Source organism: Barbatula barbatula, assembly GCF_947034865.1.
Source record: "Barbatula barbatula genome assembly, chromosome: 4".
Taxonomy (NCBI): domain Eukaryota; kingdom Metazoa; phylum Chordata; class Actinopteri; order Cypriniformes; family Nemacheilidae; genus Barbatula; species Barbatula barbatula.
In genome coordinates, this window is record NC_136768.1 from 15,159,543 (window position 1) to 15,176,030 (window position 16,488).

Here is a 16,488-nt window from a genome sequence, read left to right on the forward strand (position 1 = left end):
TTTCGGTGTAGACGCTCAAGGCGGGGGTGTCCTGCAGGTGCGGTTCTGTTGGTCGTTTCCGCCATTGTGTTTTACACTAGGCCCCGACGATGCTTCTCAGACTTACAGGGTTCTGTCAGCTTTGGGTTCTGTGCACCTTTCTGAAGTAGGGTTGTTCAGTCTTACATCTGGAGGCGATGCCACCTGTAGATTGCAGTTCATCAAGTACACCTGAACCGGGTAATGGGATTCTGGGAGTTGGCAGGTAAGTGAAACTCAGACGTGTTTTAAAACTACCCTGACAGCTTATCTTTGGTATTTTTCTGCTCTTGCATGCCTTATAGGTTCCTTCAAAGCAAACATTTGTAAAATCACAGAAATTGTTGTATGCTCACATTGGTTTACATTAAACATGAACAGTATATATATAGACTGTGGTTCACAAATCTGATCTTGTGTGCTGTGCTATCATCGTCACAGCACACCACACGTTATAGGTGCAAAACTATTAAATCCAGGATTTTTTGTGCTCATGTTTGTGGTCTCTCCCAGTTTTAAACTACTCTACAATTTAAAAAAAATTGGTGAGGCCCCCGGCATAAGAGCTACCTTCTCAATGCACGGTAATTCATCACTGTCCCTGGAGGTAAGCCAAATCACAGTTGCATGCCCCCTCATCGAGCACACATGAAATGGCCACTTTGGCTCAGATGGTATGCAGGTACTTGAAAGTGAGATGCGAATTAAAAGCTGCCCTTTTAAGCCTGGGGCAAACAGGCTTTTCAAGCAATAGCTGGCAGCGGTGGGATTTGAACCCACGCCTCCGAAGAGACTGGAGCCTTAATCCAGCGCCTTAGACCGCTCGGCCACGCTACCACAGATTTGACACCTCGGCCGGCCCTTTCTCGCCGCTGCCATCGCTCAGATGGCTTTACAGTCACAAGTCGGCGCGGACGAGATACACCAGCTGGCAAGTAATTCTATATTCTTTTGGTGCTCAGTACACAGTTTTGAAGTAACACCGCATGAAAGATGCATTTACAAAAAGTAGAAAGAGCGTGTCTACTGTTCTTTTTTGAGCAACAGCAGGCGAGCATACTGACAACCGGCCATTAGGCTGTTTATGCCAGGAACACGTTCCATCTGTATCAGAGCCACTCGTTAACAAACACGTGAGAGTGTATACTGGGCTGCATTGTTTTCTCTTTCGAGAGAGGAATCCTGTTGTACCGACCTTAAGATAACGCAACAAAGCTGCTCGTGAAATTGTATGTCCGCAAAGCAAACACCTAAAGCAACCGTAGTCGGCAGGGTTTGAACCTGCGCGGGGAGACCCCAATGGATTTCAAGTCCATCGCCTTAACCACTCGGCCACAACTACAATAGATTACAGGTCCTCGGGGCTTAGCGCGTGTGGCAAGATGGGGCGAGCCGGCAGCGTAACAGGCGATGTAATGGGGCGTCAAATACGGACAGGCAGGACATCAACAAAAACAGCAAACAGTCCCCTGTCATGACCCGGAATCGCTGCGGCCACCAAAAAGAGTCATACCACAATATGATCAAGGCAAGCCCAACAGCCCTCTGGCGAAGTTGTGAGAGCAGGACTTCCCGACTACATCTACAGGGAGGGAAGCCTTTTGCTCAGGTGTCAAGGAATTTCTGGTGCGTGTGCTGAAGCAACGCACGATCAATACAAAGGGCGATGCCAGAACAGCTCACAAAGTAAAGGTGAGGTACAGGTGGGCACCCATCGCCCAAACAGGGACTTGAACCATGGACCCTCATATTAAAAGTCTGATGCTCTACCGATTGAGCTATCCGGGCTCGTGAGGGCATGCCCCAAGTTATCGGTGTAGACGCTCAAGGCGGGGGTGTCCTGCAGGTGCGGTTCTGTTGGTCGTTTCCGCCATTGTGTTTTACACTAGGCCCCGACGATGCTTCTCAGACTCACAGGGTTCTGTCAGTTTAGGGTTCTGTGCACCTTTCTGAAGCAGGGTTGTTCAGTCTTACATCTGGAGGCGATGCCACCTGTAGATTGCAGTTCATCAAGTACACCTGAACCGGGTAATGGGATTCTGGGAGTTGGCAGGTAAGTGAAACTCAGACTTGTTTTAAAACTACCCTGACAGCTTATCTTTGGTATTTTTCTGCTCTTGCATGCCTTATAGGTTCCTTCAAAGCAAACATTTGTAAAATCACAGAAATTGTTGTATGCTCACATTGGTTTACATTAAATATGTACAGTATATATATAGACTGTGGTTCACAAATCTGATCTTGTGTGGTGTGCTATCATCGTCACAGCACACCACACGTTATAGGTGCAAAACTATTAAATCCAGGATTTTTTGTGCTCATGTTTGTGGTCTCTCCCAGTTTTAAACTACTCTACGACAAAAAAAAAATGTGTGAGGCCCCGGCATAAGAGCTACCTTCTCAATGCACGGTAATTCATCACTGTCCCTGGAGGTAAGCCAAATCACAGTTGCACCCTCATCGAGCACACATGAAATGGCCACTTTGGTTCAGATGGTCTGCAGACACTTGAAAGTGAGATGCGAATTAAAAGCTATCCTTTTAAGCCTGAGGGCAAACAGGCTTTTCAAGCAATAGCTGGCAGCGGTGGGATTTGAACCCACGCCTCAGAAGAGACCGGAGCCTTAATCCAAACGCATTTACAAAAAGCAGAAAGAGCGTGTCTACTGTTCTTTTTTGAGCAACAGCAGGCGAGCATACTGACAGCCGGCCATTAGGCTGTTTATGCCAGGAACACGTTCCATCTGTAACAGAGCCGCTCGTTAACAAACACGTGAGAGTGTATACTGGGCTGCATTGTTTTCTCTTTCGAGAGAGGAATCCTGTTGTACCGACCTTAAGATAACGCAACAAAGCTGCTCGTGAAATTGTATGTCCGCAAAGCAAATACCTAAAGCAACCGTAGTCGACAGGGTTTGAACCTGCACGGGGAGACCCCAATGGATTTCAAGTCCATCGCCTTAACCACTCGGCCACGACTACAATAGATTACAGGTCCTCTGGGCTTAGCGCGTGTGGCAAGGTGGGGCGAGCCGGCAGCGTATCAGGCGATGTAATGGGACGTCAAATACGGACAGGGAGGACATCAACAAAAACAGCAAACAGTCCCCTGTCATGACCCGGAATCGCTGCGGCCACCAAAAAGAGTCATACCATAATATGATCAAGGCAAGCCCAACAGCCCTCTGGCGAAGTTGTGAGAGCAGGACTTCCCGACTACATCTACAGGGAGGGAAGCCTTTTGCTCAGGTGTCAAGGAATTTCTGGTGCGTGTGCTGAAGCAACGCACGATCAATACAAAGGGCGATGCCAGAACAGCTCACAAAGTAAAGGTGAGGTACAGGTGGGCACCCATCAGCCAAACAGGGACTTGAACCATGGACCCTCATATTAAAAGTCTGATGCTCTACCGATTGAGCTATCCGGGCTTGTGAGGGCATGCCCCAAGTTTTCGGTGTAGACGCTCAAGGCGGGGGTGTCCTGCAGTTGCGGTTCTGTTGGTCGTTTCCGCCATTGTGTTTTACACTAGGCCCCGACGATGCTTCTCAGACTCACAGGGTTCTGTCAGTTTAGGGTTCTGTGCACCTTTCTGAAGCAGGGTTGTTCAGTCTTACATCTGGAGGCGATGCCACCTGTAGATTGCAGTTCATCAAGTACACCTGAACCGGGTAATGGGATTCTGGGAGTTGGCAGGTAAGTGAAACTCAGACGTGTTTTAAAACTACCCTGACAGCTTATCTTTGGTATTTTTCTGCTCTTGCATGCCTTATAGGTTCCTTCAAAGCAAACATTTGTAAAATCACAGAAATTGTTGTATGCTCACATTGGTTTACATTAAATATGTACAGTATATATATAGACTGTGGTTCACAAATCTGATCTTGTGTGGTGTGCTATCATCGTCACAGCACACCACACGTTATAGGTGCAAAACTATTAAATCCAGGATTTTTTGTGCTCATGTTTGTGGTCTCTCCCAGTTTTAAACTACTCTACAATTTAAAAAAAAATTGGTGAGGCCCCCGGCATAAGAGCTACCTTCTCAATGCACGGTAATTGATCACTGTCCCTGGAGGTAAGCCAAATCACAGTTGCATGCCCCCTCATCGAGCACACATGAAATGGCCACTTTGGCTCAGATGGTATGCAGGTACTTGAAAGTGAGATGCGAATTAAAAGCTGCCCTTTTAAGCCTGAGGGCAAACAGGCTTTTCAAGCAATAGCTGGCAGCGGTGGGATTTGAACCCACGCCTCCGAAGAGACTGGAGCCTTAATCCAGCGCCTTAGACCGCTCGGCCACGCTACCACAGATTTGACACCTCGGCCGGCCCTTTCTCGCCGCTGCCATCGCTCAGATGGCTTTACAGTCACAAGTCGGCGCGGACGAGATACACCAGCTGGCAAGTAATTCTATATTCTTTTGGTGCTCAGTACACAGTTTTGAAGTAACACCGCATGAAAGATGCATTTACAAAAAGCAGAAAGAGCGTGTCTACTGTTCTTTTTTGAGCAACAGCAGGCGAGCATACTGACAACCGGCCATTAGGCTGTTTATGCCAGGAACACGTTCCATCTGTAACAGAGCCGCTCGTTAACAAACACGTGAGAGTGTATACTGGGCTGCATTGTTTTCTCTTTCGAGAGAGGAATCCTGTTGTACCGACCTTAAGATAACGCAACAAAGCTGCTCGTGAAATTGTATGTCCGCAAAGCAAACACCTAAAGCAACCGTAGTCGGCAGGGTTTGAACCTGCACGGGGAGACCCCAATGGATTTCAAGTCCATCGCCTTAACCACTCGGCAGGACATCAACAAAAACAGCAAACAGTCCCCTACCATGACCCGGAATCGCTGCGGCCACCAAAAAGAGTCATAACCATAATATGATCAAGGCAAGCCAACAGCCCTCTGGCGAAGTTGTGAGAGCAGGACTTCCCGACTACATCTACAGGGAGGGAAGCCTTTTGCTCAGCTGTCAAGGAATTTCTGGTGCGTGTGCTGAAGCAACGCATGATCAATAAAAAGGGCGATGCCAGAACAGCTCACAAAGTAAAGGTAAGGTACAGGTGGGCACCCATCGCCCGAACAGGGACTTGAACCCTGGACCCTCAGATTAAAAGTCTGATGCTCTACCGACTGAGCTATCCGGGCTCGTGAGGGCATGCCCCAAGTTTTCGGTGTAGACCAGAGGTGCCCAACCTTTTTTGATCCAAGATCTATTTTTCAAGTAGCCAACCTCCCGAGATCTACCAGTCCAGTGTCAACATCGCAAACCCACACACATCATTTCCAGCCTGCAGTAACTAACCTCACAACACTTTTTCTTGTTGTCACACAACTACTAGACATCACAATAAAAACCCTCCCTCTCTCAAACACACACAGACAAATTCCTCTCACACAGTTGCCAGTTTGCATAGTGCGCTGTAGCACAAACCCGCTCTCTATGCTCCTCTCTCTCTGTCACACTCACTCACTCTCTCTCACACACACACACACACACACCAATCTGCGTGATGAGCAATAGTCATAACTGACCTTAATATGAACCAAACAGAAACATAAACCAGATAGATCTCTAAGTTTGAAAAAAGGAAATCACTTTCTACCTTAGTGGGAGACCTGGCACTGGGAGGAGGAGGCTAGCTTCTCGTAGTTAGGAGTGTAGGAGCTGGTTGCAAGGCGTAGGCAGGCTGCAAGGTGGTCATCAGTCATTGTTGATCTGTACTTGGACTTGATGATTTTCATGTGTGAGAAAGCAGACTCGCACAAATAAGTTGATCCAAAAAGAGCTGTCAAGTTCAAGGCACATCTTCTGAGATTGGGATATTTCTCCTCCACCAGTAGTTTCCAGAACACTACATGCTCTCCAGGTTGAGCAGATGTTGATCTGGCTTTGATCTCAATGTCATTTTGCAATGTCAGAATCTCATCCTCAAGAGCGGAGCTTTCCAAGTCGAAAAGTGATTTGACTTTGGCTGCAATGTCACCAACATCAATACTTGCAGCAAATGGATAACACATATAGCTGGCTACAGGCTCGATGGATGCAAAGTCAGTAAAACGCCTCACAAACTCTGACGAGATGCTCTGAACATGCTCCTCATAACGTGCACTGTCAAGCTGTGTCACACCTTTACATCGAGCACACATGAGATGGCCACTTTGGCTCAGATGGTATGCAGGTACTTGAAAGTGAGATGCGAATTAAAAGCTGCCCTTTTAAGCCTGAGGGCAAACAGGCTTTTCAAGCAATAGCTGGCAGCGGTGGGATTTGAACCCACGCCTCCGAAGAGACTGGAGCCTTAATCCAGCGCCTTAGACCGCTCGGCCACGCTACCACAGATTTGACACCTCGGCCGGCCCTTTCTCGCCGCTGCCATCGCTCAGATGGCTTTACAGTCACAAGTCGGCGCGGACGAGATACACCAGCTGGCAAGTAATTCTATATTCTTTTGGTGCTCAGTACACAGTTTTGAAGTAACACCGCATGAAAGATGCATTTACAAAAAGCAGAAAGAGCGTGTCTACTGTTCTTTTTTGAGCAACAGCAGGCGAGCATACTGACAACCGGCCATTAGGCTGTTTATGCCAGGAACACGTTCCATCTGTAACAGAGCCGCTCGTTAAAAAACACGTGAGAGTGTATACTGGGCTGCATTGTTTTCTCTTTCGAGAGAGGAATCCTGTTGTACCGACCTTAAGATAACGCAACAAAGCTGCTCGTGAAATTGTATGTCCGCAAAGCAAACACCTAAAGCAACCGTAGTCGGCAGGGTTTGAACCTGCACGGGGAGACCCCAATGGATTTCAAGTCCATCGCCTTAACCACTCGGCAGGACATCAACAAAAACAGCAAACAGTCCCCTACCATGACCCGGAATCGCTGCGGCCACCAAAAAGAGTCATAACCATAATATGATCAAGGCAAGCCAACAGCCCTCTGGCGAAGTTGTGAGAGCAGGACTTCCCGACTACATCTACAGGGAGGGAAGCCTTTTGCTCAGCTGTCAAGGAATTTCTGGTGCGTGTGCTGAAGCAACGCATGATCAATAAAAAGGGTGATGCCAGAACAGCTCACAAAGTAAAGGTAAGGTACAGGTGGGCACCCATCGCCCGAACAGGGACTTGAACCCTGGACCCTCAGATTAAAAGTCTGATGCTCTACCGACTGAGCTATCCGGGCTCGTGAGGGCATGCCCCAAGTTTTCGGAGTAGACCAGAGGTGCCCAACCTTTTTTGATCCAAGATCTACTTTTCAAGTAGCCAACCTCCCGAGATCTACCAGTCCAGTGTCAACATCGCAAACCCACACACATCATTTCCAGCCTGCAGTAACTAACCTCACAACACTTTTTCTTGTTGTCACACAACTACTAGACATCACAATAAAAACCCTCCCTCTCTCAAACACACACAGACAAATTCCTCTCACACAGTTGCCAGTTTGCATAGTGCGCTGTAGCACAAACCCGCTCTCTATGCTCCTCTCTCTCTGTCACACTCACTCACTCTCTCTCACACACACACACACACACACACACACACACACCAATCTGCGTGATGAGCAATAGTCATAACTGACCTTAATATGAACCAAACAGAAACATAAACCAGATAGATCTCTAAGTTTGAAAAAAGGAAATCACTTTCTACCTTAGTGGGAGACCTGGCACTGGGAGGAGGAGGCTAGCTTCTCGTAGTTAGGAGTGTAGGAGCTGGTTGCAAGGCGTAGGCAGGCTGCAAGGTGGTCATCAGTCATTGTTGATCTGTACTTGGACTTGATGATTTTCATGTGTGAGAAAGCAGACTCGCACAAATAAGTTGATCCAAAAAGAGCTGTCAAGTTCAAGGCACATCTTCTGAGATTGGGATATTTCTCCTCCACCAGTAGTTTCCAGAACACTACATGCTCTCCAGGTTGAGCAGATGTTGATCTGGCTTTGATCTCAATGTCATTTTGCAATGTCAGAATCTCATCCTCAAGAGCGGAGCTTTCCAAGTCGAAAAGTGATTTGACTTTGGCTGCAATGTCACCAACATCAATACTTGCAGCAAATGGATAACACATATAGCTGGCTACAGGCTCGATGGATGCAAAGTCAGTAAAACGCCTCACAAACTCTGACGAGATGCTCTGAACATGCTCCTCATAACGTGCACTGTCAAGCTGTGTCACACCTTTACATCGAGCACACATGAAATGGCCACTTTGGCTCAGATGGTATGCAGGTACTTGAAAGTGAGATGCGAATTAAAAGCTGCCCTTTTAAGCCTGAGGGCAAACAGGCTTTTCAAGCAATAGCTGGCAGCGGTGGGATTTGAACCCACGCCTCCGAAGAGACTGGAGCCTTAATCCAGCGCCTTAGACCGCTCGGCCACGCTACCACAGATTTGACACCTCGGCCGGCCCTTTCTCGCCGCTGCCATCGCTCAGATGGCTTTACAGTCACAAGTCGGCGCGGACGAGATACACCAGCTGGCAAGTAATTCTATATTCTTTTGGTGCTCAGTACACAGTTTTGAAGTAACACCGCATGAAAGATGCATTTACAAAAAGCAGAAAGAGCGTGTCTACTGTTCTTTTTTGAGCAACAGCAGGCGAGCATACTGACAACCGGCCATTAGGCTGTTTATGCCAGGAACACGTTCCATCTGTAACAGAGCCGCTCGTTAACAAACACGTGAGAGTGTATACTGGGCTGCATTGTTTTCTCTTTCGAGAGAGGAATCCTGTTGTACCGACCTTAAGATAACGCAACAAAGCTGCTCGTGAAATTGTATGTCCGCAAAGCAAACACCTAAAGCAACCGTAGTCGGCAGGGTTTGAACCTGCACGGGGAGACCCCAATGGATTTCAAGTCCATCGCCTTAACCACTCGGCAGGACATCAACAAAAACAGCAAACAGTCCCCTACCATGACCCGGAATCGCTGCGGCCACCAAAAAGAGTCATAACCATAATATGATCAAGGCAAGCCAACAGCCCTCTGGCGAAGTTGTGAGAGCAGGACTTCCCGACTACATCTACAGGGAGGGAAGCCTTTTGCTCAGCTGTCAAGGAATTTCTGGTGCGTGTGCTGAAGCAACGCATGATCAATAAAAAGGGCGATGCCAGAACAGCTCACAAAGTAAAGGTAAGTTACAGGTGGGCACCCATCGCCCGAACAGGGACTTGAACCCTGGACCCTCAGATTAAAAGTCTGATGCTCTACCGACTGAGCTATCCGGGCTCGTGAGGGCATGCCCCAAGTTTTCGGTTTAGACCAGAGGTGCCCAACCTTTTTTGATCCAAGATCTACTTTTCAAGTAGCCAACCTCCCGAGATCTACCAGTCCAGTGTCAACATCGCAAACCCACACACATCATTTCCAGCCTGCAGTAACTAACCTCACAACACTTTTTCTTGTTGTCACACAACTACTAGACATCACAATAAAAACCCTCCCTCTCTCAAACACACACAGACAAATTCCTCTCACACAGTTGCCAGTTTGCATAGTGCGCTGTAGCACAAACCCGCTCTCTATGCTCCTCTCTCTCTGTCACACTCACTCACTCTCTCTCACACACACACACACACACACACACACACACACACACACACCAATCTGCGTGATGAGCAATAGTCATAACTGACCTTAATATGAACCAAACAGAAACATAAACCAGATAGATCTCTAAGTTTGAAAAAAGGAAATCACTTTCTACCTTAGTGGGAGACCTGGCACTGGGAGGAGGAGGCTAGCTTCTCGTAGTTAGGAGTGTAGGAGCTGGTTGCAAGGCGTAGGCAGGCTGCAAGGTGGTCATCAGTCATTGTTGATCTGTACTTGGACTTGATGATTTTCATGTGTGAGAAAGCAGACTCGCACAAATAAGTTGATCCAAAAAGAGCTGTCAAGTTCAAGGCACATCTTCTGAGATTGGGATATTTCTCCTCCACCAGTAGTTTCCAGAACACTACATGCTCTCCAGGTTGAGCAGATGTTGATCTGGCTTTGATCTCAATGTCATTTTGCAATGTCAGAATCTCATCCTCAAGAGCGGAGCTTTCCAAGTCGAAAAGTGATTTGACTTTGGCTGCAATGTCACCAACATCAATACTTGCAGCAAATGGATAACACATATAGCTGGCTACAGGCTCGATGGATGCAAAGTCAGTAAAACGCCTCACAAACTCTGACGAGATGCTCTGAACATGCTCCTCATAACGTGCACTGTCAAGCTGTGTCACACCTTTACATCGAGCACACATGAAATGGCCACTTTGGCTCAGATGGTATGCAGGTACTTGAAAGTGAGATGCGAATTAAAAGCTGCCCTTTTAAGCCTGAGGGCAAACAGGCTTTTCAAGCAATAGCTGGCAGCGGTGGGATTTGAACCCACGCCTCCGAAGAGACTGGAGCCTTAATCCAGCGCCTTAGACCGCTCGGCCACGCTACCACAGATTTGACACCTCGGCCGGCCCTTTCTCGGCGCTGCCATCGCTCAGATGGCTTTACAGTCACAAGTCGGCGCGGACGAGATACACCAGCTGGCAAGTAATTCTATATTCTTTTGGTGCTCAGTACACAGTTTTGAAGTAACACCGCATGAAAGATGCATTTACAAAAAGCAGAAAGAGCGTGTCTACTGTTCTTTTTTGAGCAACAGCAGGCGAGCATACTGACAACCGGCCATTAGGCTGTTTATGCCAGGAACACGTTCCATCTGTAACAGAGCCGCTCGTTAACAAACACGTGAGAGTGTATACTGGGCTGCATTGTTTTCTCTTTCGAGAGAGGAATCCTGTTGTACCGACCTTAAGATAACGCAACAAAGCTGCTCGTGAAATTGTATGTCCGCAAAGCAAACACCTAAAGCAACCGTAGTCGGCAGGGTTTGAACCTGCACGGGGAGACCCCAATGGATTTCAAGTCCATCGCCTTAACCACTCGGCAGGACATCAACAAAAACAGCAAACAGTCCCCTACCATGACCCGGAATCGCTGCGGCCACCAAAAAGAGTCATAACCATAATATGATCAAGGCAAGCCAACAGCCCTCTGGCGAAGTTGTGAGAGCAGGACTTCCCGACTACATCTACAGGGAGGGAAGCCTTTTGCTCAGCTGTCAAGGAATTTCTGGTGCGTGTGCTGAAGCAACGCATGATCAATAAAAAGGGCGATGCCAGAACAGCTCACAAAGTAAAGGTAAGGTACAGGTGGGCACCCATCGCCCGAACAGGGACTTGAACCCTGGACCCTCAGATTAAAAGTCTGATGCTCTACCGACTGAGCTATCCGGGCTCGTGAGGGCATGCCCCAAGTTTTCGGTGTAGACCAGAGGTGCCCAACCTTTTTTGATCCAAGATCTACTTTTCAAGTAGCCAACCTCCCGAGATCTACCAGTCCAGTGTCAACATCGCAAACCCACACACATCATTTCCAGCCTGCAGTAACTAACCTCACAACACTTTTTCTTGTTGTCACACAACTACTAGACATCACAATAAAAACCCTCCCTCTCTCAAACACACACAGACAAATTCCTCTCACACAGTTGCCAGTTTGCATAGTGCGCTGTAGCACAAACCCGCTCTCTATGCTCCTCTCTCTCTGTCACACTCACTCACTCTCTCTCACACACACACACACACACACACACACACACCAATCTGCGTGATGAGCAATAGTCATAACTGACCTTAATATGAACCAAACAGAAACATAAACCAGATAGATCTCTAAGTTTGAAAAAAGGAAATCACTTTCTACCTTAGTGGGAGACCTGGCACTGGGAGGAGGAGGCTAGCTTCTCGTAGTTAGGAGTGTAGGAGCTGGTTGCAAGGCGTAGGCAGGCTGCAAGGTGGTCATCAGTCATTGTTGATCTGTACTTGGACTTGATGATTTTCATGTGTGAGAAAGCAGACTCGCACAAATAAGTTGATCCAAAAAGAGCTGTCAAGTTCAAGGCACATCTTCTGAGATTGGGATATTTCTCCTCCACCAGTAGTTTCCAGAACACTACATGCTCTCCAGGTTGAGTAGATGTTGATCTGGCTTTGATCTCAATGTCATTTTGCAATGTCAGAATCTCATCCTCAAGAGCGGAGCTTTCCAAGTCGAAAAGTGATTTGACTTTGGCTGCAATGTCACCAACATCAATACTTGCAGCAAATGGATAACACATATAGCTGGCTACAGGCTCGATGGATGCAAAGTCAGTAAAACGCCTCACAAACTCTGACGAGATGCTCTGAACATGCTCCTCATAACGTGCACTGTCAAGCTGTGTCACACCTTTACATCGAGCACACATGAAATGGCCACTTTGGCTCAGATGGTATGCAGGTACTTGAAAGTGAGATGCGAATTAAAAGCTGCCCTTTTAAGCCTGAGGGCAAACAGGCTTTTCAAGCAATAGCTGGCAGCGGTGGGATTTGAACCCACGCCTCCGAAGAGACTGGAGCCTTAATCCAGCGCCTTAGACCGCTCGGCCACGCTACCACAGATTTGACACCTCGGCCGGCCCTTTCTCGCCGCTGCCATCGCTCAGATGGCTTTACAGTCACAAGTCGGCGCGGACGAGATACACCAGCTGGCAAGTAATTCTATATTCTTTTGGTGCTCAGTACACAGTTTTGAAGTAACACCGCATGAAAGATGCATTTACAAAAAGCAGAAAGAGCGTGTCTACTGTTCTTTTTTGAGCAACAGCAGGCGAGCATACTGACAACCGGCCATTAGGCTGTTTATGCCAGGAACACGTTCCATCTGTAACAGAGCCGCTCGTTAACAAACACGTGAGAGTGTATACTGGGCTGCATTGTTTTCTCTTTCGAGAGAGGAATCCTGTTGTACCGACCTTAAGATAACGCAACAAAGCTGCTCGTGAAATTGTATGTCCGCAAAGCAAACACCTAAAGCAACCGTAGTCGGCAGGGTTTGAACCTGCACGGGGAGACCCCAATGGATTTCAAGTCCATCGCCTTAACCACTCGGCAGGACATCAACAAAAACAGCAAACAGTCCCCTACCATGACCCGGAATCGCTGCGGCCACCAAAAAGAGTCATAACCATAATATGATCAAGGCAAGCCAACAGCCCTCTGGCGAAGTTGTGAGAGCAGGACTTCCCGACTACATCTACAGGGAGGGAAGCCTTTTGCTCAGCTGTCAAGGAATTTCTGGTGCGTGTGCTGAAGCAACGCATGATCAATAAAAAGGGCGATGCCAGAACAGCTCACAAAGTAAAGGTAAGGTACAGGTGGGCACCCATCGCCCGAACAGGGACTTGAACCCTGGACCCTCAGATTAAAAGTCTGATGCTCTACCGACTGAGCTATCCGGGCTCGTGAGGGCATGCCCCAAGTTTTCGGTGTAGACCAGAGGTGCCCAACCTTTTTTGATCCAAGATCTACTTTTCAAGTAGCCAACCTCCCGAGATCTACCAGTCCAGTGTCAACATCGCAAACCCACACACATCATTTCCAGCCTGCAGTAACTAACCTCACAACACTTTTTCTTGTTGTCACACAACTACTAGACATCACAATAAAAACCCTCCCTCTCTCAAACACACACAGACAAATTCCTCTCACACAGTTGCCAGTTTGCATAGTGCGCTGTAGCACAAACCCGCTCTCTATGCTCCTCTCTCTCTGTCACACTCACTCACTCTCTCTCACACACACACACACACACACACACACACACACCAATCTGCGTGATGAGCAATAGTCATAACTGACCTTAATATGAACCAAACAGAAACATAAACCAGATAGATCTCTAAGTTTGAAAAAAGGAAATCACTTTCTACCTTAGTGGGAGACCTGGCACTGGGAAGAGGAGGCTAGCTTCTCGTAGTTAGGAGTGTAGGAGCTGGTTGCAAGGCGTAGGCAGGCTGCAAGGTGGTCATCAGTCATTGTTGATCTGTACTTGGACTTGAGGATTTTCATGTGTGAGAAAGCAGACTCGCACAAATAAGTTGATCCAAAAAGAGCTGTCAAGTTCAAGGCACATCTTCTGAGATTGGGATATTTCTCCTCCACCAGTAGTTTCCAGAACACTACATGCTCTCCAGGTTGAGCAGATGTTGATCTGGCTTTGATCTCAATGTCATTTTGCAATGTCAGAATCTCATCCTCAAGAGCGGAGCTTTCCAAGTCGAAAAGTGATTTGACTTTGGCTGCAATGTCACCAACATCAATACTTGCAGCAAATGGATAACACATATAGCTGGCTACAGGCTCGATGGATGCAAAGTCAGTAAAACGCCTCACAAACTCTGACGAGATGCTCTGAACATGCTCCTCATAACGTGCACTGTCAAGCTGTGTCACACCTTTACCTTGACGTTGTAGTTCTGCCTGCATGTGAGGGAAGTTGCGCAGGTTACCACGCTGCAGCCTGCTTGACATCAGCTGTAGCTTGCTTTTAAATGTGTTCACTGAACTCATCATGTTGACTACATCTTTACCCTTACCCTGCAGCTCTAAATTCAATTCATTGAGCTCGGCAGTGAGATCAGTGAGGAAAGATACATCTAACAGCCACTGGTGGTCCTCTAGCTTTGTATGGTAATCCACATGTTTTGAAAGCTTCAGGAAGTCCTTGATTTCAGGTAATAACTCCGTGAATCTGGACAAAAATTTACCACTGCTTAACCACCTAACATCCGTGTGAAGCAGCAGGTCTGTGTGCTCAGCCTCATTCTCCTCCAAGTGAGCACGGAAAAGCCTTCTCTGCAGACTCCTGGCCCGAACTGAACACACAATCTTCATCGCAATATCCATCACTTCTTTCATATTTAAAATCTTTCCACACAACGCTTGCTGGTGAATTATACAATGATAATTCAGGATATCTGGGAAGGATTCACTTTCTTTGCACAGTGCAATGAACCCACTGGTGCGGCCCATCATTGCAGGCGCCCCATCAGTTGTGATGGAGATCAGCTTGAAGAGCGGCAGTGTTGTCTCGCTAACAAAGCCCATGAAACCATTAAAAATATCCTCACCTCTGGTGTGTCCTTTTAATGGCAAAAGTGTGAGCAGCTCTTCCTTGGCGCTCATGTCTTCAAAAACCATCCTGATGAAAACACACAATTGTACTACATCCACCGTATCAGTCGACTCATCAAATTGGAGGGAAAAGCACTCACACGCATCAATATCCTCCCTCAGTTGCTCCTCCACATCCACAGCCATTCTCTCACATCGCCTTGTAGTAGTATTGCGGGAGAGTTGCACTTCTTTAATGGCCTTCACGATCTCTGTTTTATTTTTAAAGTCGTCAAAAAGGCTATCCGCTGCCTCGAGAAAGGCTTCCTTCACCATATCGCCGTCATTGAATGGCTTCTTGTGTTTAGCAAGGATGTGACTGACGCGATAGGAAGCAATAGTTGCGGCCTTACCCTGAGTCTTCGGTTTGGTGAAGATTGACTGCCGTGCTGAAAGCTGTGCTTTCAAATCCCGCACTTTTGTGGCGCGTAAAGGCGTTTTTGCAGGGAAATCCCTCTCGTAGCTCCCGTGTACTGTTTTAAAATGGCGCTCCAGGTTCCCTTTTTTTGCCAATGCCACCGTTGCATTGCAGATCAAACAAACAGGCTTTGAATGAGAATAAACAAAAAAATAATCTTCCTCCCATTCAGGGTGAAAATGGGAGGTCTTGGCTCGTTTCCCCTCAGCCATGTTCGTTTAGGTACGTGTAACCGCTCTGTTCGCTAGCTTCTAGGCTTCTGGCTACTGTTGACATGCAGCTGTCAACTTCCTGTCATGCATGTCACGCGCGACCGTAGGTTAAACGTGACCTACTTTTTTTTAAATACTTTTTTGTGGACGTGTTTAAGAGACTGATAGGGTACCAGGCAAGCACTCATGATAGGCTGTAGTGTACATTTTGTACAAAATATAACACACAAACACACGGGGTGTGTGTGTGTTATATTTTGTATTTTTTTTCTTTAATTTTTTCGCGGTCGACTTGGGAATAGTCTGCGGTCTACGAGCAGACCGCGATCGACTGGTTGGGCACTCCTGGTGTAGACGCTCAAGGCGGGGGTGTCCTGCAGGTGCGGTTCTGTTGGTCGTTTCCGCCATTGTGTTTTACACTAGGCCCCGACGATGCTTCTCAGACTTACAGGGTTCTGTCAGCTTTGGGTTCTGTGCACCTTTCTGAAGTAGGGTTGTTCAGTCTTACATCTGGAGGCGATGCCACCTGTAGATTGCAGTTCATCAAGTACACCTGAACCGGGTAATGGGATTCTGGGAGTTGGCAGGTAAGTGAAACTCAGACGTGTTTTAAAACTACCCTGACAGCTTATCTTTGGTATTTTTCTGCTCTTGCATGCCTTATAGGTTCCTTCAAAGCAAACATTTGTAAAATCACAGAAGTTGTTGTATGCCAACAGCTCACAGCAGCAAGTTAGCCTCAAAAGCTCAGCGGAACCAGAAGGGGGAAGTCCCCGGGCAGTGGCGCACAACAA

General features: G+C 47.5%; 1 protein-coding gene across 1 annotated transcript; it reads right to left on the bottom strand.

The window, feature by feature from the left end:
• Window positions 1-13,822: 13,822 nt before the first annotated feature.
• LOC306892978 (general transcription factor II-I repeat domain-containing protein 2-like) lies at window positions 13,823-15,694 on the bottom strand (the record flags this gene model as incomplete). The annotated part of the gene is made up of 1 exon (XM_079454400.1): window positions 13,823-15,694. The coding sequence occupies one exon, from the start codon at window positions 15,692-15,694 to the stop codon at window positions 13,823-13,825; it is 1,872 nt and encodes a 623-aa protein (XP_079310526.1).
• Between the last annotated feature and the right edge of the window lie 794 nt (window positions 15,695-16,488).